The following is a 25552-nucleotide window of genomic DNA, read 5'->3' as shown; positions in this document are numbered from 1 at the left end:
AAATTGATCTATCATGCATAACAATTTTTCCCCATAAATAAAATTATTTTTTAAATAAAACAAATCATAATAAATTAGAAATTCAAGCATTAACTTTAAATAAATTTACTATAATCTCATTATGTTATATATAAAAAGTTATTTTATATAAAGATAAAACTATATTTTAGATTAAAAAAAAATAATTTTAGTCGTGTATGAAATCTTACTAGTTCTATATGAAATTTCAAGCCATCGGGCCGACGATTTGGTCTAATAATACTATGGCAAGTTCATAAATTGTCGTCAGACTTTTCAGAAATTGTAAAAAAGATGATATTATTTTTTTATTTTAATATAAATTAAATTAATTGAAAAAAAAATCATCTTAAGTTTCGAAAAAAATAAAATAATACAAACACGCAGCATATAAATCGAAATTATATATGTGTTATCATAAAGATCTTACACCACAACTTATTATATTATTCTGAAATCATTATTTTACAATCGAGATATTTTTTTATTTAAAAAAAAAGTATTTATGTGGGAAAATGGTGACATCCCTTTCAATGAGTTGTGAAGACCGGAGAAAGGTTGGTTTTTTTAACACAATGAAAATTAACACAGGATTATGATAATGGTATGCAATTTTTGTATTCTTCTTCTTTTTCAAAACAGATTAATTTCCAATATGGACCCAACCCAAATGAATATTCTGTTAAAAATATATTTCTATAACAAAATTAAGTTTCTGGAATTTCTGATTTCTACCAAGGGATAAACTTATAGTGAAAAAATCTATTTAATACTATTATATCAAAAGTCATTAATGTCAATTAATTTAGTGGAACCTTTCAACTACCTTCGTTGAGTTTTCACACCCCCACTTTAATCCCGTCCCTTCTACTTCTACTTCTACTTCTACTTCTACTTCACTCATGGCAGCAGCAACGTTAAGCTGCTACTTCTCACCCAGACCAGATATTATGGCAACTTTGTGATTTTGTAGACTTGTTTGTGTTGATGGGATGGGTTCGTGTGTGTCGACAGTCAGACCCCGCTTCTCATTCGGCTCCAAAAACGACAAGGTCACGGTCAACGCCGTCGCTGAGCTTCCAACCAAGTCCCACTACTCGCGCTCCGGTATCGCAATCATTTTCCCTGAATAACCTTTCTTTGCGGTTTGTTCTTTTCCACGATCCCATATGATCCACCACTCCAAAGATTTGATTTTTGAACTCGCTAGGCGTTTATGACGTATGTATGTCTTGTGATATTTTATGATTTAAAGAATGGGTATTTAACTTTTGAAATATTTTGATTTATGAACTCGCTTCGTTGTACCTAATTTTATTACACTTTTGAAATATTTTGAACATTTTTTAAATTGATATTTCAAGTACATTAATGGACAAACACTATGTTGTTAAACATTGGCACTCCTTAGATTCTGTTGTTCTCTGTGTTATTACAAGTTATTACAAGTTTCATCAAGCATAGGTGCCGAGTTCGTTTCTTTATGTATCGAACAATGAAGCCAATTGGATGCCAATTTTACACGGTTTGAGTTGTGGCTTAAAAACGGCCTACATTTAGAACTCATTGGTTTCTGGCCTCCACTTCATTCTGATGCATAATGTTTCACGGATCGATTTGTGATATGACGTGAGATGGTTATGATTTTTATGCAGGTAGTAAAGAGGAAGCCTTCTTTGACTCTCAACCTTGGTTAGATTCAGATGGGGAAGATGACTTTCTCAGTGTTAATGGTGGTAAGTAAAAAATCCAACAGCATTGTATTTTGCAAACAAAATTTGACCTTGGGCTTCCACCATCCTCCCCCAAGGCCCCAACAAGCATTAAGATCCTAAACTTTCTGTCTACTTTTCATGAAACTGACCCTGCACAATGGTACCTTTTCTTTGCAGATTTCACGCCTTCTCAGGGGAATACTCCAGTTCACCACAGCTTCTCAGTTGGTAACCCACGAGTAAATGATTCCTCCATTGTGGAAGGAACTCTTGATTCCATACCTCCGCCATCTAGCCCGGATAAGAAAAAGAGACTTTCTGAGCTGTTTAAAGAGAACTTACACGCTGACCAGTTCGTCAATCAAGAAAATACGACAGGGGGGTCAAATGCGGTTCCTGCGAATGTCGAAACTAGGGCGACAGGGGTAGTCCTCCAATATCCAAAATCTACAAATGGGACCCCTTATCTCTCTGGAGCCAACTCTAGGGGCAGTAGTGAAAGAACTCCCAATGGATTGTTCGAAGCAGACGACAACTCAGTGAAGTCTGCACAATGTTGCCTTCCCAGGTTGCTTTCAAGTCGTAGCTTCAACGAAAGGAGAAAGAGGATGAGCCCTGCCTTGAATCTTGGCTCATAGACATTGGCTTGTATCTAAAATTCGGCACCATGCTTTTGGTGAGACTGATTCCCTTCACTTTTGAGAATGTATCTAAATGTAAAAATTAGGATACAAAAAATGAGGAATATGTTGAACCATGCTGAACCTCGCAAAACTGAAGTCTTGTGTAACCTGGGAATTCAATACAAGTGCGAGAGAAACTTGTCAAAGTTCCATAATATTTCTCGTTGTCTGCCTATCAAGTTTAAACTTGTGAGGTAATTCGAGTGTGCACGTTCTTTGTTGCACGAGAATTTTACTTTTTTTGTTGCACGAGAAAATGCAGATTGATGTTTGATCAACAGTTTGTTTTTGACCGATTGGTGAATGAGTATTACAGTAGGGTAAGTTGAAAAACCGTTTCATATCAAGAGCCAAAACCATGCTTGTTGGGACATATGCATGTATATTATGGTAAAAGAGGATTCCATTAATCATATCCAAATTTAAATTTAAAATGGTTCATAAAGATAATTAATTGTATAAAATACCTCTAATAGGTAATATATTAAAATTTAAAACTATGAAACTGGTTTTGTGCAAAGATAAAGAGTGTTTAAATAAAATGAATGCTTAACAGGATCACGTGTGTTAAAATTTTGGACATTTACATGGTATCACGAAAGCTTTTCTTGATTTTATCTTCTATATTGAATCTGATGTTGAATGTGCTTTTACATGGTTAGGTGGTATTGTGTTTGATAATAATATCTTATATTTAACAAATGTCTAAAGGAAACAATGTAGCCAAAGAAGAAGAGAGATTTAGAAGAACCTGCTAAGTCCCTGCTCCAACTTCATGGGTCAGATTTAAATCTTAATAAAAGTGATTGGATTGATACTTCTTACCCAAAAGGAACAGGATGTCCAAAGATGATGACAGGTCAGATCAGAGAGGATTTAATCGTATGGGGATGATAATATGGTTTGTTTGTCCAATGAACCTCAGGAAGCAGATTATTCACGCATGTCTCTTAGCTACGAGATAGAGAATCTTATTTTCGCCAGGTTCCCAAGACCAGAATATCGGAAATTATGCTTTGTGAATAAGAGGTGCTTGAATCTTGTAACAAGCGATGAGCTTTACAAGATCAGGAACGAGAATGGGTTCAAAGAGCCTTCTATTATGTTTTCATGTTTACTAGTGGGGAGAGTAGTTAGTAGGCATTTGATCGTCAATTCAAGTCCCGTAGGCGGCTCCCAGTTCTGTCATCCGCCGTTTTTTTTGCTTCTGGAGATAAAGAATCGCTCTGTGCCGACACTCATCTGCTTGTTTGTGGCGGAGATTTGTTGATTGCCTAGTTCTTTGGAGGTACGAATTGGCTAAGAACGTCTGGTATAAGGGTCCATCAATGATATGCCCACGATTCTTATTTGCTTCTGCTACGCGTGGTAACCGTACCATTCTTGCTGTTGTAAAGAATGAGCTATACGCACTGGAAGCTTCTTCTAACCAGGTAAACTTGTACTTGAAGCATACAAACACGTGGAAGCAGTTGGGGCCGGTTCCAGTGAGAGCTGATTACAACAGAGGGTGGGGGGTTGCGTTCAAATCTTTGGGCCGAGCTACTTGTAATAGGATCATCATCTGTTTCTTCTGCTGGTAACCACATGTCTATTTATACTTGTATCCCAGATTCTGATCCAGCCGAATTGCGGTGGAAACCTCTGGACTATGGAAGTAATGGGCTTAGCCACTTCACCTTTTTTTTTAAAATGAAATTACTTCCATTAAATAAGATAAAAAGATAGTAAATATACAAACTACACTGAGCATTCCAGGAGAGAGCTATCGTAATGAGTTCACAACCATAAAAAAGTTACTACAAAACATCAATAACTGAAATCACACTAGGAATACAACAAAAGCTTAGAATTTTAATCTTCTTGAGTATGACTTTGACATCCGACTTCTCACCCTCGAACATAGCACGGTTTCTTGCATTCCAAACATTGTAAACTGCAGCTGCAACACACTTCATCTTATTGAGAATTGAATTACCTCGGTAGGCACCTCTAAATGCTTCAAGTGTAGCTGTCGATGAACCCATAAGCTTTCTTGATACTCACGGGAAATTTAGGGTCCGATCCACGCAAGCGTCACTAATCCAGACACGAGCTCCAAAATCACCCTGGGCCTGAAATCACAAATAAGACCGTTAGGAGGGGGCCAGGAGGGTATCCTGGCGTAGCCCCTCCGACGCTCAAGTCAGAGACTGAGGATATATGGGGGAGCAGCTAAGGGCGCTGCTGAAAATAATATAGTGAATCCAATAACTGAACATTCAAACCTGGTATTTATAGGAGAATACATGGGCCCTTGATGGGCTTGTCTTCCTTTTGAGCTAGGGATGGACCAAGGGTAATGGGCCCATCCATGGGGTATCACCAGTCTCCCCTCCCGAGTCGAACTGAATCGTAGGTTCAAAGTTCGATTAGATGTGTTGTCCTCGGGTCACCGGGTACGAGTTGTGTATTTTCTTCCGGTCGTTTGTCAGTCTCCAAAGATTTGGAAACAAATTAAATCATATCGCAATCTTGTTATAGTTTTCTCTTCAATTCGTTCACCAGCTCTCCCCCCCCATGCCCGAGTCCTCGCCTCGCTACCCTCGCCGAAACCCCATTCAAGCTCGCCCAGCCCCACGCATCCAAGCGCCCAGCCCCGTGCGCCGCGCTTCGCCATCCTCCCGCTCGCCCTGCCGAGCTCGCCCAGCCGAGCCCCTGCCCCTCGTCTCCTGCCGAGCGCCCATCCGAGCCCCTCGCTCGCCCAGGCACCCAGCCCCGCGCGTCGCGCCTCGCCATCCTCCCGCTCGCCCTGCTGGGTGCCACGCTAGCCCCTTGCCCAGGCCCACACGCCCGCCTCGCCTGCCTCGCCGTCTCCCTGCCCAGCCGAGCTCGCCCAAGCCCACGCGCCAGCTCCTCGCCACGCTCGCCCCTCGCCCCCTCGCCTGCCAGCACCTCGCCCAAGCTTCGCCCTCGCCACCTCGCCCCCTCGCCTAAGCTCGCCCAGCCGAGCGCCCACGCTCGCCTAGCCAAGCACTCACCCTCGTCGAGCGCCACGCTCGCCCAGCCAAGCTCTCGCCCGGCGCCCCCAGCATGCCTGCTCGCCCAGCCAAGCTCTCGCCCGGCGCCCCCAGCACGCCTGCTCACCCAGCCAAGCGCTCGTCCCCTCCGAGCGCCACGCTCGCCCCCGCAGAGCGCCACGCTCGCCCAGCCAAGCGCTCGCCCGGCGCCCCTAGCACGCCTCACGCCGCTCCACCCTCGCCCAAGTGCGCCTGCTCGTCCAGCGCCCCCCATCTCGCCTCGCACACCCGCTCAGCCCGCAGCCACTCGCTCGCCTCTTCACGCTCGCCCAACGCATCGAGCGCTCGTCCAGTACGTTGAGAATTTTGATATATTCCCTTGCGAATGGTTGTGTGATTTCTGAAAAAATTATGGGGGCGTTGCCCCCATACCCCCACGACCTGACCGGGCAGGTCGATCCCCGTAAACTCTGCTCCCCGTAAACATCTTTTGTTATCGACTAACCAAATAAATTTTTCTCTTCCCAAACTTTGCTCCTCTGCTAGGCGATGTCTTAGCAGGAAAATAAAAACTCAACATCTCCACCCTCTAACTCCTCTGCTAGGTGACACCTTAGCAGGAAAAATAAATTTAATTCTCCTCATCCACTCTTCTCCTCTGCTAGGCGATGCCTTAGCAGGAAAATAACATTTTTCTCCTCTCAAACTCCGCTCCTCTGCTAGGTGATGCCTTAGCAGGAAAATAAAAATTCACTACCCCCACCCTCTAGCTTCTCTGCTAAGCCGGGTCTTAGCAGGAAAATAAAATTCAACTCCTCCATCTAACTCCTCTGCTAGGTGATACCTTAGCAGGAAAATTTAAATTCAACACCTCCACCCTCTAACTCCTCTGCTAGGCCGGGCCCCAGCAGGAAAATAAAATTCAACTCCTCCATCTAATTCCTCTGCTAGGTGATACCTTAGCAGGAAAATAAAATCAACACCTCCATCCTCTAACTCCTCTGCTAAGCCAGCTAAGCCGGGCCTTAGCAGGAAAATAAAATCAACACCTCCATCCTCTAACTCCTCTGCTAGGCGATGCCTTAGCAGGAAAATAAAGTCAACACCTCCACCCTCTAACTCCTCTGCTAAGCCGGGCCTTAGCAGGAAAAATCAAACTCTCACCTCATCATCTCCTAACTCCTCTGCTAAGCCGGGCCTTAGCAGGAAAATAAAATCAACACCTCCACCCTCTAACTCCTCTGCTAGGCGATGCCTTAGCAGGAAAATAAAGTCAACACCTCCACCCTCTAACTCCTCTGCTAAGCCGGGCCTTAGCAGGAAAAATCAAACTCTCACCTCATCATCTCCTAACTCCTCTGCTAAGCCGGGCCTTAGCAGGAAAATAAAATCAACACCTCCACCCTCTAACTCCTCTGCTAGGCGATGCCTTAGCAGGAAAATAAAATCAACATCTCCACCATCTAACTCTCTGCTAAGTCGGGCCTTAGCAGGAAAAATCAAACTCTCACCTCATCATCTCCTAACTCCTCTGCTAAGCCGGGCCTTAGCAGGAAAATAGAATCAACACCTCCACCCTTTAACTCCTCTGCTAAGCCGGGCCTTAGCAGGAAAATAAAATCAACATCTCCACCATCTAACTCCTCTGCTAAGCCGGGCCTTAGCAGGAAAAATCAAACTCTCACCTCATCATCTCCTAACTCCTCTGCTAAGCCGGGCCTTAGCAGGAAAAATCAAACTCTCACCTCATCATCTCCTAACTCCTCTGCTAAGCCGGGCCTTAGCAGGAAAATAGAATCAACACCTCCACCCTTTAACTCCTCTGCTAAGCCGGGCCTTAGCAGGAAAATAAAATCAACATCTCCACCATCTAACTCCTCTGCTAAGCCGGGCCTTAGCAAGAAAAATCAAACTCTCACCTCATCATCTCCTAACTCCTCTGCTAAGCCGGGCCTTAGCAGGAAAATAGAATCAACACCTCCACCCTTTAACTCCTCTGCTAAGAGATACCTTAGCAGGAAAATAAAAATTCTTCTCTTCCACTCCGCTCCTCTCATCGCCGACTCTGCTCCTCTGCTAGGCGATGCCTTAGCAGGAAAATAAATATTCTCCACCTCAGCCTCTACTCCTCTGCTAGGCGATGCCTTAGCAGGAAAAATTTAACTTTTCTCCCCCCCACTCTTCTCCTCTACTAGGCGCAGCCTAAGCAGGTAAAATAAAATTCATATAATCCTCATAATACAAGAACAACCACGAACTTAATATAAGAACTTGGCTTTATTAAATATCAACTGATAACGTAAGACAAATTCAGGAACGAAATACATCAAAAATGAAGTAAAGATGTTCTCTAAGGTGGTAAGCGTTCCCATGCCTCTTTAGAGCCTTACCCAGCGCATTCTCCAACTTTCCTCTCAGCTCCTCTTGTACCTCCACAGGACAAAGTTACCCATTTTGAAGCTTCTCCGAATGACTCTACAACTGCAAGACTGAGCTCAAGCTTCCATGCGAATGCTCGTGACTTCTCTTTTCTTCTTCCTTCACGATTCTTTCATAACAACGACGTGCGACTTTTTGGTCCCCGCACAGGACTCCAACTCCTCTTCCCACAGGAAACTTAAGCTTCTGATGATAACTGGAAGCTACTGCTCTAAAATCCTTCAGGGCTGGTCGTCCTAGAATTCCACTATACGCTGACTGGGTATCTACTACAGTGAAGGCTATCACCTTTGTTACCCGCCGAGGATCAGTCCCCAAGGATAGGGGAAGAACAATCTGACCCAAAGGCAAGATGACGTGTTCTGCAAACCCATACAGCGGGGTGGATACCGGCTCAAACTCAAATCCTCTCATCTTCATTTGATCCAACGTGCTCTTGAACAAGACGTTCACGGAGCTTCCATTATCAATAAATATCCTTGCCACATCATAATTGGCAATGGTGGCCGTCACCACCAAGGCATCGTTATGTGGAGTCACAACGCCCCGGAGGTCTTCCGGCCCAAAGCTGATGACGGGGTCTTGTGGTAAGTCTGCACCACTATATATCTCAAAGTTCTCCAATTTTCTCCCATGTGCTTTCCGAGCTCGCCCAGAGTCTCCATCAGTAGCACCCCCCGAGATCATATGAATCATTCCTCTCGTAGGGTGGTTATCCTCATTCATTCCCCTCCTCGGTTCCACGAGCTCCTGAGGGACATCTTGACATCCACCTTCCCCTCTCTGCTCACCCATCCTCTGATTTATCCATGGAGGGCCTTGACCACGCCTAGGGGGCGAGCGAGACCTTTGTCGACTCCTTAATGAGGATCCTTCTCGTCTATCCCGTGAAGATAATCTAGCACTGTACCCAACCCTTCGCGACTTCTCCCACCTCCCCGCGGGCTCCCTCACCTCCATCACCTCGTCCCGACTCCTATCTAGGGGAACATGGGATGAGAATTGTCTTCTACTACTAGTTCTGTCTTCCTCTCTTTCCCCCGCACCCCTCTTCCTTCCTCCTTTCTCCGCTCCCTCAACTCTACTTCCTCCGGGCCGGCTCTCCATCCTTCTGTACCGTTGGGCATCTTCCAAGTTTACATATTTCTCAGCTCGAGCCAACAGATCATCATAGCTCAACGGAGGCTTCTTGACCAACGACTTGAAAAACTCCCCTCCCCTCAGTCCTTGTGTGAAGGCACTTATCATGATGTCAGGGGTAGCCGCTGGTATTTCCAGAGCTGCACTGTTGAAACGCTGGACAAATTCTCGCAAAGTTTCATTCTCTTGCTGTTTCATCACGAACAGGGTCAAATAATTTTTCTGGTGCCTCTTGCTGCTGGCAAATCTGTGCAAGAAAGCTGTAGCAAAATCGTCAAAAGACTGTATGGAGTTGGGCTGCAGGGTATTAAACCATTGCAGGGCTGACCTCACCAACGTGCCCAGGAACACCCTGCACCTGACTCCATCTGAATATTGATGTAACATGGCCGCATTCTCAAATCTCCCCAAGTGTTCCTCGGGGTCAGTATGTCCATCGTACTCTCCCACATTCGACTGTCGAAAAGTTGGAGGAAGTTCTTCTTCTAAAATGGCTAGTGAAAAGGGACTTCCTCTCTTGGGTGCCGGTGCTCTGCTTCCCAACTGCTGCCTCAACATCTGTATCTCCCTCCACATCTCCTCCATCTCCGGATTCTACTCACTTGGGAGGGGTCGCGTCTCCTCCACCCTACTCTGACTGCCCTTCACATTCTCCTCTCGCTCCTGGCGAGCGGCCTGCTCTTCTGCAAACATAGACTCTTGATTCCTCTTCATGGCCTCATCCACTGTTCGAGTGATAAATTGGCCCAGCTGTTCCAGGGTCAAGTTTCCCACATTCTCATTGGGATGGGTTTGCTCGACCCTCGTCTCGTGGATGGGCTGCTCAGTTCTGGCCTCTTGACGAGGTTGTTCATGTCTCGTCTCAAGATGCGGTTGTTCTTGTCTTGTCTCAACATGAGATTGTTCGGGTCCCCTCTGAGGACGCGATGATGCCGAGGTAACTCTTCTACTTCCTTTCTTGCCTACCATCTCTACGTCTCAACTCAAGTGTTCCCACAGACGGCGCCAAGTGATACTCACGGGAAATTTAGGGTCCGATCCACGCAAGCGTCACTAATCCAGACACGGGCTCCAAAATCACCCTGGGCCTGAAATCACAAATAAGACCGTTAGGAGGGGGCCAGGAGGGTATCCTGGCGTAGCCCCTCCGACGCTCAAGTCAGAGACTGAGGATATATGGGGGAGCAGCTAAGGGCGCTGCTGAAAATAATATAGTGAATCCAATAACTGAACATTCAAACCTGGTATTTATAGGAGAATACATGGGCCCTTGATGGGCTTGTCTTCCTTTTGAGCTAGGGATGAGCCAAGGGTAATGGGCCCATCCATGGGGTATAAATGGTCAAAAGACTCTAAATCCACGTTGCAAAGTGCACCAGACTTATCAGTGACGTGTCCAAGTCGATCCCTTGTGAGAAACTTATTGTGCACAAATAACCAAAGAGCAAATCGGTGTTTTGGTAGGATGAAAAAGATTTCCCCAACAGAGGTTTCCAAGGTCATCTTCCCACTGTCTTATTGAAAAAAATGATACGCATGAGTGAGCCTGCACTTCCACTGAACCAATGAAACTGCCGCACCCACCGATCCCAAGTCTCCAACCATCATATCCCTTAGACTCAAAATATGCTTGACCAATGGTGAGTCTTCTCCTCTCCATCTCTATTGCCAAACATCACCAAATCTGATGTAATTATGATTCACCCATTTTATCCACAATCTATCTTTCTTCATATGAATTTTCATAAAATTTTACAAATCGGTTCTTCATTCCAAGTTTTGAGGTTTTTCAAACCCATATCTCCATCCTCAAAAAATCTACAAAGCTGTTTCCAAGCAATGGGAGGGCGCTTACTAGGCCACACAAATTTCCTGCACATGGCATAAATAGCATTCCAGATGTTAGCCGGAATGGGTAGGTAGATAACCAAAAACAATCCACTCCCTGAATCACTGATCTGATCAGTTCAAGTTTCCCTTCATACGACGGCGAGTGTCGTGGCCATGACTTGAACTTGGTATCAACTGCATCAACAAGTCGACTGTAGTCTGAATATCGAAGTTTCCTCGAGGCTAAAGGAATCCCAAGATAACGGATCGGTAATTCGCCTCGACTAAACCCAGTAACTCGAAGAATGCTCTACTCAACCCGCGGATCAACACATCTTGGCATCTCTATGATAAATAGATGGTATCCATAAACCATATAGTCCTCCACTAAGTTTATAATCCGTTAGTTCAGCAGTGGGAAAAGTAAACACGATCCATCCACTCTCATGAGTTTGGAAGTGGACATCTTTCCCCCATCTTCTGACCAAGTCAAGAAAAGCACTAGTAAGGGGTTTCCCACTAATGACATAGCCCAACAAGCAAAAACCATGTCTTTTCAATTGAGTCAATGTCATCATAAGAGAATTTTAGACTGTTTGTTCCAGGGGCGAAGAACTCAAGTTTCCTAGTATCATTCACCATACAATTGTCTTTGAAAAGGTTGACAAAGGGAACTCGTGGAGGCTTTCGGGCAGGTTGAGCACAAGGTGGCTTTCCAAGTGTTGTTAGATTATCAGCAGCAACCTCCTTGTTCACATTGTTAACAACCGCATTTATTTCATCAGACTTGGTTCCATCCAAATGGCCAGTTTTGTTACTCACTGTAAGTACATTGCTCGATTCTGTTGCACCTGCAGTAGCAGCTCCCGTGACCCCTTCGTTCTGCCCTTGATTCAAAAACTCATCATTCATTAAAATACATACATTATGTTGATGGATTGTGTTCTCGTATCCAAAACACAACGAAAGTTTAAAATTTTTCTTGGGCGTTGTGTATTTAACAAAACATTCATACCTTTGCGTTCTTAATTGTCTTCCTCGCTGCCGTTCTCCAGGCCGCGGTCTTCTTCTGTTTGGACCTCCTGTAAGTAATAGCACTTAATTTAAGAGATAAATCAACGGATTCACTCCTTGACTCTGTTTGTTCTTGCCGAAGGGAACTGGTAAAACTATGATAGGAAAAGCCATAGCTGGAGAGGCTACAGCAAACGTTTTTTTACATATCTGCCAGTTCGTTGACTAGCAAATGGGTATGTATCTCTGCCAAAATACCTAAATTATGGTCTGATACAAGAATGATTATCGTCCATGAAAGTCTGAATATTTATTTTTTGTCTTAGTCAAAGCCATAAGCATCAACCCTGTTCCTATATTGTAAAAGAATCTCCAAATGGCTAATATTCATTCCAGTCGACTGATAAACAACTATTATCACACTTTCCAATATACAACCAGATCAATCAAGACAAAACACAAGATGGGAATTCTTTTCCATTTATTCTGCTTTGCTGCTGAGACACATAGTTAAAACCAATATGAAAATCTAGTTGTTATTGCTTTTATGTGCATGTTCGTGTGTGAATTTACGAATTCAATTGGCCAATTTGCCATCATCAATTGCAGATATGCGAGGGTGAAAAGCTTGTTAGGGCACTTTTTGGCGTTGCTAGCTGTCGTCAGCCTGCAGTAATAGTTGTGGATGAAATAGACTCTCTTCTATCTCAGGTGAAATGTTGATTACTTTATCAACATAATTTTCAGTTGATCAGTTGCAAACCTTCTCCCAAGATTCTGAATCACTTTGCTCTGGTCGTTGTTTGCTTTCTCAAGTTCTTGTTTTACAGAATTAAAATTTGGATTATTTGAAATCACGGTCGCAATTTGCTTCGAGTGTAGTCTTATTCAATGTTATCTAGTTTGTCACACAACACTGACTAAAAAATTATATGTGTTGACTCCAAGTAGTTCCTATGGCCAGTAGGAGACATCTAATATATGAATCATTTGAAAAAAATTAATTTGATAGGAACTATATTATGTAACAACCGTCTTCATCTACCATAGAAGGAGACTCCTCATCATCATTATGTCGCAGTGCCTGTCTTCCGCTTATTCTTTTGCAATCATGCCATCTGCCAATTGCAAATTAAGAAATAATTATAGCATCCATTTGTTTGTTGCAGGGCAAGTCAGGAGGCTAACATGAATCCAGTAGGCGTCTGAAGACACAATTCTTGATTGAAATGGAAGGCTTTGACAGCGGGAGCGAGCAAATTCTTTTGATAGGTGATCCAGAACAAATTATCTGCAAGGCTTTTGGAATATTTTAGCAGCGGAAACAATCTTAGTTGGTCGTATAAAAAATCGACAATTTGTATATCTCTTTATTGTATGTTTTTGCACAAACTATAGATAAAACTTCAACTTTTATGCTTAGTATAGATCTATCTTTTGTTTCGCACTATATATTATGAAGCAGTACTCCTCCGTTGGACATAAACATGATGACCAGGGATGGAGCCACCCAAAGGGTGGGGTGGGCTCTAGCCCATACTATATTTTTGGGCCAAAGTAGTAATATGGATTGAGTTTTTTTATATTAAATTTTAGTTGTCTTTGTAACTTGGTAAATTTTTTAAGCCCATTTTTTAGCTCATTTCTTTGAGGGTACTTCATAGCGTCTCACAAGGGCCTTCTTTCACTTCTATCTGCGCAAAAAGCTTCATCTCCAACAAATGGATACCAAGGGGAGTGAGATTCACATGGGAGATCTTGGCGGTTCGTCTTCCTCAAAAACTGAGGTAATGGAACTTTTATTTGTGTAAATATTTCCTAGGCATTATTATTCATTTAGTATGAATTGGTTTACTTAGCGGTGCGTGCAAAAGAAAATTGTTTGGTCGTAGTTTGAATGACTTTTCTGAAAATTGTTTGGTCGTGGTATGAACTGTTTCATTTAGAATGGCTTTCTGAGAATCTTATGCGTTGGTTTGGTGCTATTTCTGAAAGGTTTCAGAACTTTTGTACTATTTCTGAATATAATTCATCATGAAAAGTTTGATATAATTCATCATGAAAGGTTTCAGAACATTTGTACTATTTCTGAATTATGTCGATGATTACTAGAGACTGAAAAGACACGTCATTATCACTTAATTGACATGTTGATTCGTCTTGTTTTAACACTCCTTGTTTCTACTGCGACAACAGAACGATCATTATCATCTATGAAATTTCTTAAAACATCTCTCCGAAATAAGATGGAAGAAGAGTTATTGCCAGGTTCTATGATTGTCTACATTGAAAGAGAGTTTACTGCAATGATAGACATTGATTCAATAATTGATGAGTTCTACGCAATGAAAAACTGCATGGCACATCTTCAATAGTTTATATCTGGTTTGTATCTTTTCGTAATATTAATAGTTAATTTTTAAATATTTGATTATATTATTTAATGTTTATCGATTCATTTCGCCCAAGATAAAAATATTTTCTGGCTACGTCCCTGATGATGACCATTGGGGTGGGGTGTCTAATAACAATCGGTGTCGGAACTCGGAATTAACGAAAAAGTTGAAATTTTAGCCAAATCAATTACACTCCTTTTCGATGGATACCCAACAATAATAACTGGCATTCACTTCACACTTCTACTTGAGAAATCTTATGTATACCTTTACAGATACTATTGCAAGTAGCTAATTATTATACTGCACACATCCATTCCCCGTATAATAACAAAAGATGATATGCGGTCGACTTCGTTTGGCCAGTCGTGCGGCGCCACATTGATTATTTAATTGACAAGACAATTATAGCTTTCAAGGGATCTATCTCTATCTATGGCTGCCCCATGCAACTATTGGAGGGGTACCAGACAAGACTATTTCAAAATGGCTCGGGGCCTTCATCCGCTAAGCTCATAAAAAGTTCCATATGCTGTACGTTATTGTCTTCTGCAGACAAAAACTTTAAATCCTCCGGCCATGTGAGCCGTGAGGAGTGGCACGAAGACCGGCCTGACCATGCTCTCTGGTCTGATTCTGAACCGCTTAAGAATCGAAGCCACCACATATTTCATTTGAATGAATGTCATTTCCCTGCCGAGGCAGGCCCTCGGGCCTGCCTGAAAGACCGGATATTTATAGGGACTGATGTTCTTCAGCACCGTAACTCTACCTTCTTCCATTTCAGTAATCCATCTTTCCGGCTTAAAGTCGAGCCTATCCGCACCCCACAAACTCTCCATCCTCCCCATACCATAAGGGAAATAGGTTACTCTATCTCCAGTCCGGATTTGAGTGCCATCTGGCAACAAATCATTAGCGATGGCATGCGTGGAGTCCCATGCAACAGGCGGGAAAAGCCTCATCGACTCACTAATGCACGCCTTTAACAGTCTCAAATTTTTCAGGGATTCATATTTCGATAATTCTTGATCCTGGTTAACAAATTCTATCTCCTTCACCAGCTCCTTTTCTACGTCAGGATGACATGAGAGTAAATAGAAAAGCCAGGTCATGGCAGCTGATGTTGTATCCCTTCCTGCCATAATGAAACTTATTACTGTATCCATCATAAACTCCTCTTCTTCCCTATTCAACCCCATTTTCGATAAAAGATCGTTACCTGATGAATTCTTCGTCTTCTTATCATGAATCACATTTGCAATAAATGAATGGATTCTACCCATGGCCTCTTTAAGTCTTTTCTCCGACCCAATACTAAATAACCTCTTAACCTTCCACATAGCTGGCAATGGAGCCGCACCTCTTCTTGCACACACCTCCGAAGCAACATCAAAGGCTTCGATAATCGGATGTGGTGCTTCCAAGGAGCATTGATCCAAGCAACAAGGATCAAACCCTAAAGAAACCTCACACCAAGTCAAAAGCTAGCCTCCTCAACAAATCTTGCAAATCCATTGCTTTTTTGTCATCACTATCAGCAGCAGATTCTAGCACCGGCATCAACTTCTTTTCGAGCTCTTCTTTCAACAAATTCTCTGGGTAATATCTAATAGATTGAGCGCTGAACTCATCAACAACAAGCTGACGCTGCTTGTACCACAGGTCACCGTCGACATTGAATATCCCTTTTCCTAGAAAATCTGCAAGAATTTCAGTGAAAGGCTTTCCTTTGGGATAGTTGCTGAAGTTTCTTTTCAGCATGTACTCCACATTTATGGGGTTTGAGGTTACTATAGTTCGTGGAGCCCCAAACCTGGAGACAACAATCGTCTGTGTCTGGGACACGGATAACATGTCTGTGTACCAATCTAGCAAGCGATGACGATTCTTGTAGAAGGAAATGAGGCATCCAATAGCTGGATATGAAGTTGGACCAGCTGAACTAAGTAGTTTCCTGCTACACCTGAATCTCCACCCAACAAATACAAAGCTCAAGAAGCAGAAAAGTGGGAAGAATAACAAGGAGAGTGTTGAAGACATAGATACGAAGAATTTTCTTGAATATGGCAAAAACTTGGATTGGAAAATAGTCGTGGTGATCAAGTATTGAAGATGAAGATAACGCTAGCTATGAGTTGTGCATGGTTTGTTTTTTTGTGTGCTTTGTCTGAATCAGATATGACATGTATGTATGTTGCTGCAGAAACTTAAAAGTGAGATTACGAATCAATGTTCATCCAACTAAGTCATAGTTTGACCTGGACAAAATAAATTTCTCGCAGAATCTCATTATTAAGAAATAAAGATCAACTCCATATATAGTACTGATTATGCATGTGACGTGTTCATTTAAAAAAAATAAATAAATAAGTGGCGGTGGCGGTGGCGGTGGCGGTCTTTCAATGATCAAAATCTTGGAAAGTTTGTTTTACCACATGCGTGTACTGAGAAATTATAAGACTATTCAAGTTCAGTCTATTTTATACACACTCACAATATGTTTTAATATAAAATTCTCTAAATTCAAAATGAAAATTATATGGATCAATTATTCATCTTAAATTAAAACATATCCAATGTGTCATTCCTGGTATATACTCTTTCATCATTTTATATTTATATATTAGTGATACTTGGCGTGGGTTGTGTGCTTATGCAATGTTTTTTGTTTATATTAAAATGAGGATCATATCATAATTTAATATATAGTAAGAGATTACTGTTCCTGCTATGCACCGAAGAAGCATGAGAATACGCTTGGATTTTATTGTTCCTCTAAAAGCACCATTTTTTCCATTCAAACGCCTTATACAGGCTGATTTATCATCCCAATTAATTCCACTATTGATGAGAATTGATAGTAAACTCGATATTTGCTTATCTTGAACAAAGAAACTACAAAGAAACAATTGAATCTATCTAAATAAATTAGAAAAACTACCCATAATCAACATGACTCGAACTTAAGACCAATAAATCGCAAGACCTCAACCCTTTATCGACAATTATTATTAGACTATACATGCACCCATTTATGTTGTTCAGATGTTGAATTTATATTAAATTCTGTACTACCCAAAAATGCTTTTCTTTAAAAAATTAACTTTAACTTCTAACATAATTAATTTCCCTCCCATTATTGTGCAAGTCATATTTTCTATTCACCTATTCTTCTCTTTTCTTCATCGTTAATAAAGCTGCTTGTTCCAATTTTTTTATACCTTTTTCAAGCTTATTTGCCCAAATCAGTCGCATAGACTATCTTTATAATTCAAATATCATTTCATGGAATGACTAAGTTGAGGGGTTTTTTTTTAAAATAAAATAAGAAGAAAATTATTAAAAATTTTGGAAAGATAATTTATGAGTTACATTAAAAAATAAAATATAGAATGCAAGAAGTCATTGAGAAAACTATGATATGCTAACCTGTAATTGGCCTTTATACATTTCTCAGCTTTAAGATTTTTTTTTTTTTTTAAAGTTGCTTAAAAGAAAGAAGAACAAATGGGCCCAATGCTGGAAAAAATACGTTTGGGTTTTGGCCCATTTATGTTGGGCCCACTTTAATTTTCTGAATGTAGGGATCACTGCGCTCCGGCGAACCATCGATTCACTAGCGATCGTAAATACTAGCCGAAGCTTGGGATTGCCTGGGCTGCTCTCACCGGACTTGGAAAACGAATTACTCAAGCAAACATTCAACCGCTTGCTGTCGGACATCGTAGGTTACTTCACGACATAAACTTAACTAACAGTGAAGAAAGGGAAAATGGAAGGAACCAAAAACCACAAATCCAAAATATTAGGAGTAACCCCACTCCACGTTAGTGAAGATGACGCCGGGAGTCTGGTCGGTGGAATTATTGAAAAGGGCTTCTCAGACAACCAGCAAACTAGGCCTATGACACCGCCTTCCGCCCCTCGCCCCAGTGTTCTGTCTTTTCCGGTGGCCCGTCACCGCTCTGATGGCCCGGTATGCCTGCCTATTTATGTTCCTAACTCTTTTACTGCTACTATGGCTTTTCCGGGTTTTCAGATTTTTAGCGTGTGTCATTCATTGGTCACGAGTCATCACTGAACAAGTTATTCTTGAGCTGTAGATGCATGCGTTGTCAACTTATAACAGGAAATAATTTGTCTTTGTGTTTTCATTGTTTGCACAGTTTTTGTTTCAACGTTTTACCAGTAAACAAAATTATTAATTTGGCATATTTTTCTTTACAGCATTGGGCTCCAAAAGTTGGAAAATTTAAGGTTGACAATGATGATGATTTTGATTTGTGCATGGACGGTGAGGAAGATTTCAATGGGAGTGACCTGACTGCTAATTTGGCCAATCCAGTACAAAGAAAGGAAAAGAGAAGTTTAGATTTGAGAAGGTGGCAGGGTATTCTGAAAAATGATGGCAGCTCTCTGCGTCATTGGAAGGGAAACAAAAGTAACTCAAATCCTTTGAGAGTTAGCAATAAAGTGAATGAAGTATCTTGTGACATCATAGGGGCACAAATTTATGATATGGAGGAAAAGCTATGCCATACTTCTTACAGTAGTCGTGAAGTAGAGCAGTTTACTGCGAATGACATGTCTCCATCTCTCTTGAATGACACCCCCGGGAATATTAAAGATCCATTCCAGATGGCTACTGATGATGAATTCCTTGACGCAAGCCAGGTTGGTGGGAACAGTCTTGAGAGTCAGATTGATGCAGAGAATCGTGCTCGGTTGTTAAAGATGTCTGCTGATGAGATTGCGGAGGCACAAGCTGAAATAATGACAAAGTTGAGTCCAGATTTGATTAAAGCCCTTAAAAGAAGGAGCCAAGAGAAAGCAAATAAGCTGAAGTTTTCTTTGTCAGACACAGCCACCGGTGGTGAAACTGTTAGTGCTCAACATGCAGAAAAGTCGTCTAACGTATCGGTAAACTTTGATTTCAGTAACTCTCATAAGCGCGAGAGAGAAGTTCCTGGAGACAAACATACTTCCAAAGAAAATAAAGTTACCCAAGATATGGATAAAAAGGATAATAGTTTGTGGAATGCTTGGAGTAAAAGAGTGGAGCATGTCCAGAATTTGAGATTTTCCTTGGATGGGAATATGATTCACAGTAATATCATTGACGGCACTGGTGAGCTCTAAGCCTGCAGAACAAAACTTAACCCACCTTTTTGGTTGTTATAATGTGAATAAGTTATTGCACATTATGGTCGATTCCTGAGTTTCTATATGTTTATGAGTAATTGATATTGTCACTGAAAAAAGAAAATTATTTGGCTTAATATCAATGAAACGCTACACATTACGTGGCTAAGAAAATTCAAAGATGGATCATATGAACGGCAAACGCCAAATAAATACAACATGGATTTGTTAATTCACTCAGATAATTTTCTTGTTTATGCTGTCCTTCATATTATAATTTATTGTTAGCATCTCATCCTTAAGTTAGAAGCACGAGGTACCTATGGTTGTAGGTGACAGGGTTTTGTAGAATCAGCATTCTTAAATGAGAATAACAGACGCTTGTTGAAGTTGGTAGGTCAAGTGAGATTTGAGATATGACATTGTGATGGTGATGATGACATGATGTGTTGCACACTTTAATTGAAGTCTTTTCTAAATCTATTGAAACTTCCTTTGTATGACAGAAGTCCCTCCCCAACACCCCTCCAACTTCATGAAATTATATACGACGGATCAATAAATTTAGATTAATTTTATTTGTTTATTTTTTTGTGGTGGTTTACAATTTTATCTTATCATAGGTAATACTTTGTCTCAAAATGGGTACAGCACAGATACTGTCTCTGAGCGCGATTTCCTTCGAACTGAAGGTGATCCTGGTGCTGTTGGTTACACTATAACGGAAGCAGTTGCTCTAACTAGAAGTGTGGTTAGCAAAATTTAATCTTGGCACCTCACTTTTACTTATATATTTTTTTTGGGAACAACCAAACAACACCCATTCCATGGTATATTGACATGCTTTTCATGCATATATTTCAGGTCCCTGGGCAACGCACTTTGGCTTTACATTTGATTGCAGCTGTGCTTGGTCGGGCAATTTTCAGCATCTGTCAGAATCAATTTAGTTTTACTTCTAACTCAGCTGATGCTTACGCTTTTGATGACTGGGAGGCTATCTGGGCTTTTGCTCTTGGCCCCGAACCAGAGCTTGCTTTATCTTTAAGGTAGACCTTCAGGCATCATTCATATATGCTTATTTATATTAACTTAATTACTTCCATTTAATCAGCATATAGTGAACTATTGGCTTTGGTGTTGTTTTTTGGTGTCTGGTTCATTTGAAAGCATGCAGTTTAATTCTTTCATTGAACTAATTTTATGAACCAGCTATTTCACAAGCGCTTCATCTTTATATAATTTTATTCAGAGTTGGTACTGCTATAGTTTCTAAAAGAGCAAGTTCATTCCATTATTATGAAATTTTTTATTTCAATCATAACTCTTAATTTGTTAATGGCCTCCTAAGTTATATTATGTGTAAATTGGAATTGTAATATTCAGAAATAGGTGAACATTCACGGGTCTCTGTCTAAATGTCAATTTCCTTTTTCTTTCATTTTTTTTTTATAAAAGTATGATTGAATTATTTTGATGATGCTTTCTGATATGTACTACTTTGTAGAATGTCTCTCGATGATAATCACAACTCGGTAATTCTTGCTTGTGCCAAAGCGATTCAGTGTGCACTGAGCTGTGACATGAACGAAATCATATTTGATATCTCAGAGGTGGAGTTACATTTCTTGAAAAGTGGATTTCCCTCCCTGTATTTTAGTTTATCTTCATAAACTGATGATATCTTTATTTCAGAATGCTTCAACTCATTCAAATGATGTTTTTACTGCTCCTGTATTTAGAAGTAGGCCGGATATTAATGTTGGGTTTCTTCGTGGTGGCTTTTGGAAGTATAGTGCCAAGCCTTCTAATATTGATTTTATTGGTGAAGAATCGGGTGATGAATCCGCAGGTGAGCGTACTATTCAGGATGATCTAGTTGTTGCGGGGCAAGATATTGCTGCTGGTCTAATTAGGATGGGAATTCTTCCAAGGATTTGCTATCTCATAGAGGTAAACTTTTTAAGTTTTGACTTTTCATTAGGTGATTTTGCTGTGCAAATGAGTAATAAAATTTGCTGTCTTTAAAATCAATTATCAACTCTTATGATGCCAGACAGATCCTTCTGCCCCGTTGGAAGAATGCTTAATTTCTATATTGATTGCAATAGCAAGGCACTCCCCAACATGTGCTGCTGCGATAATGAACTGCGAAAGGCTTGTTCAGACAGTTGCCAACAGGTTTACCCTGAAAGAACATATGGAAATTAACCCTTGCAAGATAAAAATTGTTAAGCTTATAAAGGTTCAAACTGCCTCTCTAATGTTTCAACCTTACGTTCCTCTTCTCAATGAGTTATCTATCTTGTATTTATTTTTTCTATATTTGATCGCACAAAAACCCTTTTTAATTCCTTTGTTGGTGCTTTGAAGGTATTGGCTTGTTTTGAGAAGAAGAGTTGCTTAACATTCATAAAGAATGGAATTTTTCGCCAGGTGACTTGGCACTTGTACAGATATTCATTTTCTCTAGATCATTTGATTAAATCTGGCAAAGAGGTCGGCAAATATTCGTCTGCTTTGCTGGTTGAGCAGTTGCGTTTTTGGAAGGTTTGCGTTAGATATGGATATTGCATTTCTGATTTTTCCGACCTATTTGCTTCAATATGCATATGGTTGAGTGTACCTAATGTTGAGCTGCTAATTGAAAATGACATGATGAGTGAATGTTTCGCCATCACAAAGGAAGTTTACCTTCTTCTCGATGTTTTAGTCGGTAGACTTCCAAATTTCTACTCTGTCATGCATGAAACAGTGGAGAATACTACTCAAGATACAGAGTCTTTGTCTTGGAGTCACATGGGCCCTGTCATTGATCATGCCCTTGAGTGGATACATGTCAAAACCATTCCTTATGTATCTGGATTCTTTGGCCTCCAAGCTAAGGATGGAGGTTATCGCAGTTTGCAGGATCCAGAAGTAAATTCCTTGCTACAAGTCATTTCATCTGTTTTAAGCTTTCTTTCAAGTGTTCTCAAAGCTGTGATCCCAGTGGATACTACTCGTTTGCCAAATGGAAATTTGCCCTGGATTCCAGAGTTCGTCCCGAAGATTGGGCTTGAAATCATCAGAAATGGATACATGGGTTTTTTTGGAGAATGTAATATTAATGGCTCTGTTTTGGAGCATTTATTTCATTTGAGACTGAGAAACAGACAAGAGATAGCAATATATTCTACATGTTGCCTTCAAGGATTGATCCAAGTAGTTGCTTCTATTGATAAATTGATCCAGCATGCAAACCTTAAAAGTCATGAGGCATTATCCAAGTATTTGATTCTGTCGAGGGACGAAAAAGTTCTTGCTGATGGGATACTCAAGTCATCTATGGTTGAAGTGAGAGGTACGCTGACAACTTTGATGACATCAATCATCAATGGATGTCAAAATATGCATCCTATTGAGGTATTTGGCAGAGGTGGTCCTGCTCCTGGAGTGGGTGTGGGATGGGGTGCTTCTGGTGGAGGATATTGGTCCTTGAAAACTCTGTTGGCTCAGCAAGATGCCAGATTGTTTACTTACTTACTCAAAGTTTTCGAAATTTCTACTGCAAAAGATTCATTGGATGCTGACGAGATGGGCTGTTTAATGCAAAGTATAAATTGCACCCTTGCAGCTAGTTTGATTGTGGGTCCAGGGAATAGTTCTGTTTTTTATAAGCTTCTGAATTTCATATTTCAGGTTCCTGTTCTAAAGCATCTAGATTTCGGTATCCGCCAGTTCCTGTGTCTTAGAAAAGGATTTAAGCCCTTTGGGTGGAATTATGAAGAAGAGGATTACCTGTTATTTGCTAATGTTTTGACTGCTCACTTCAAAAACAGGTGGCTAAGTGCAAAGAAGAAGTTAAAAGCCAAGAAAGAAACCAATCATTTTAGCCACAAAACAAAGAAAGGTGGTCATCGTTTGGAGACCATTCATGAAGATGTTGATCCACCAAACATGATAATTCAAGAGTCAACTTCCTTGATGATGGAGTGGGCTTACCAGAGATTGCATCTTCCAGCACATTGGTTTCTCAGTGCAATATCCACCATTCATCTTGAGAAAAATGCAAATCCTAGTGCATCTCACAACTCGATTGAAGTTACCAAAGGCGGGCTCTTTTTTCTCTTATGTATTGAAGTAATCCCTGCTTTCAGTACCTCCGAGGCCTTCTCCCCTGTTAAATCCGTCCCAGTTGTTTGGAAACTGCACGCATTGTCTGTGGTATTACTTTTTGGAATGTATGTTCTTGAGGATGAAAAGAGCCGGGATATTTATGAAAGTTTACAGAAAGTCTATGGTGAAATCCTTGATGATAATTTTTTTTCTAATTTGAGTGATAACTTGGTTGTGGAGCCCCTTAAATTTGAGTCAGATATACATGAGAACTACTCTACTTTTATGGAAATTTTGGTAGAGCAATTTGCTGCTGAATCTTACGGTGACATCTTATTTGGTCGACAAGTTGCGATATATTTAAATCGATCTGTTGAAACTTCTGTAAGACTTACCACTTGGAACGCATTGTCTAATGCTCGTGTTCTTGAACTTTTACCTCCTCTGGATGAATGCTTAACAAAGGCTGAGAGCTATCTTGAACCAGTTGAGGTATTACCTGCAAACTCCTTTGTTCGATCTATTATATTATAAAAATGTTATATTAATTATTATCTAGAAAAAAATCAGAGGCAGCATGCAAAAAATGGGAGACAGTATGGAATTTGTAAAAGCTTCTGATAGTTACCATTTCCTAAGGTTTTCGAAAATCATTTGGATATCAAGATATGATATTGTTGGATTTGTATGGACATTAGTGATAACTAGTAACATTTTTTATTCATTGTTTTTCAAGAATTGTTAATCTTTTCTCATTAATTTGGTGGTTAAAAGTATTTTAAATTCTTTCTACAAAGCACAACCATCTCCCATCAGAGATTTGTTTAGACAAGGACACCTTGCCTGCCATTAAAGGTTGAATTATTATTCAAAGGACTAAGGAGTACTGAAAATTTCTTCTGATTGTTGATATTCCAAAGAAATTCATGAGTTGGTTGTGAAGGAGAAAGAGAACTTACAAAAGTTATATTGCAATTGTCTGTCAGCCGTAGTTACAGTTATTTAAACCAGTTGTGGATTTCGTTCCTGCTTCAAATCGTTGTTTGAAGATTGTTTCTTACACAAATAGAACTCATGCAGTTAACTTTTGTGCAGGATGATGAGAGGATTTTGGAAGCTTATGTTAAATCATGGGTCTCTGGTGCTCTCGACAAAGCAGCAACCCGGAATTCAGCTGCATTTTCGCTGGTTCTGCACCATCTTTCATGTTTCATTTTTCAGAATCTTGCTGGTGATATGCTCTCACTGCGCAATAAGCTTGTCAAATTTCTGTTGCGAGATTATTCTCACAAACAGCAACATGAGGTATGATAGCTGTTTGACTACCAATGGAACTTTACACTTCTGATAATGAAAGGAGGAAAGAAGGCAGTGTCACCTTCCTAATGGGAAAAATAAGAATATGCTTTGTGTCTCTTGTGTATTTACTTGCAACGTGATTCTACATTTGTTTCAATTTGTTGACAGGGCATGCTGTTGAAATTAATAGAGTACAAAAAAAAGGCCATGATCATGTCAGAGTTTGAGTCACCCCATTATATCTCTGGGATTGATAAAAGACTGCAGCTACTGAAAGAAATTTGTCAAGGAAATTCGTCGCTCATGGTTGTAGTAGAAAAGCTCAATTCCCTCTCGCTTCATTAGGGAACTCCGGGCACTCATTTCTCATTTCTTGTACAGTAGAGTTTTCTTTTTATGAAAGCTTTAGCATATCTTAAAAGTTGGAGATTAGAGATTAAAGTTTATGCAGGTGATTTAAAATTTGAATTCGAGTGTCTGAAGTAACAAGTTTTTGGGGACTTCTTCAAGGTGGCATTTGAGAATGCATATTTGTATACACTTCATCTTCTTTTGCACCATACGTGAGTGAATCTTCATAGAAGTTGCTGGTAATTCTGCGTTTAGATCTATCTATGTGAATTGGCTGTCGATCAGCGTTGAATGTGAACATATTCCTCGTAGCAGTAAGTTTCGGAATTTCTGATTATAAAGTGTTTTCTTTAAAATATATTTTGCATAGTAATCTCCATTTTAATCTCGATTCAAGATTTATGTACCTTTATGACCAAAAAAAA

General features: G+C 40.6%; 2 protein-coding genes, 1 long non-coding RNA gene and 2 pseudogenes across 3 annotated transcripts; 4 read left to right on the top strand and 1 right to left on the bottom strand.

Moving 5' to 3' along the window:
* Window positions 1-815: 815 nt before the first annotated feature.
* LOC142549893 (uncharacterized protein At3g27210-like) lies at window positions 816-2573 on the top strand. Its single transcript, XM_075659115.1, has 3 exons — window positions 816-1125; window positions 1674-1754; window positions 1911-2573. The coding sequence occupies exons 1-3, from the start codon at window positions 1011-1013 to the stop codon at window positions 2369-2371; spliced, it is 657 nt and encodes a 218-aa protein (XP_075515230.1). The 5' UTR covers window positions 816-1010; the 3' UTR covers window positions 2372-2573.
* LOC142550313 (F-box/kelch-repeat protein At3g27150-like) lies at window positions 2471-4082 on the top strand (annotated as a pseudogene).
* Window positions 4083-12031: 7949 nt separating this feature from the next.
* On the top strand, window positions 12032-13169 carry LOC142548386 (uncharacterized). Its single transcript, XR_012820962.1, has 3 exons — window positions 12032-12074; window positions 12448-12549; window positions 13008-13169. It is a non-coding gene; the product is annotated as an uncharacterized LOC142548386 (long non-coding RNA).
* Window positions 13170-14705: 1536 nt separating this feature from the next.
* On the bottom strand, window positions 14706-16443 carry LOC142548304 (cytochrome P450 94B3-like; annotated as a pseudogene).
* Window positions 16444-17829: 1386 nt separating this feature from the next.
* LOC142549892 (transcriptional elongation regulator MINIYO-like) lies at window positions 17830-25304 on the top strand. Its single transcript, XM_075659114.1, has 10 exons — window positions 17830-18213; window positions 18465-19365; window positions 20003-20130; window positions 20244-20428; window positions 20887-20992; window positions 21075-21332; window positions 21436-21624; window positions 21753-23969; window positions 24573-24782; window positions 24945-25304. The coding sequence occupies exons 1-10, from the start codon at window positions 18010-18012 to the stop codon at window positions 25119-25121; spliced, it is 4575 nt and encodes a 1524-aa protein (XP_075515229.1). The 5' UTR covers window positions 17830-18009; the 3' UTR covers window positions 25122-25304.
* The last annotated feature ends 248 nt before the right edge of the window (window positions 25305-25552 follow it).

This window comes from Primulina tabacum, chromosome 6, assembly GCF_025594145.1.
Source record: "Primulina tabacum isolate GXHZ01 chromosome 6, ASM2559414v2, whole genome shotgun sequence".
Lineage (NCBI taxonomy): Eukaryota > Viridiplantae > Streptophyta > Magnoliopsida > Lamiales > Gesneriaceae > Primulina > Primulina tabacum.
The sequence above is the reverse complement of the archived record's forward strand: the minus strand, read 5'-3'. Positions and strand labels throughout refer to the sequence as shown.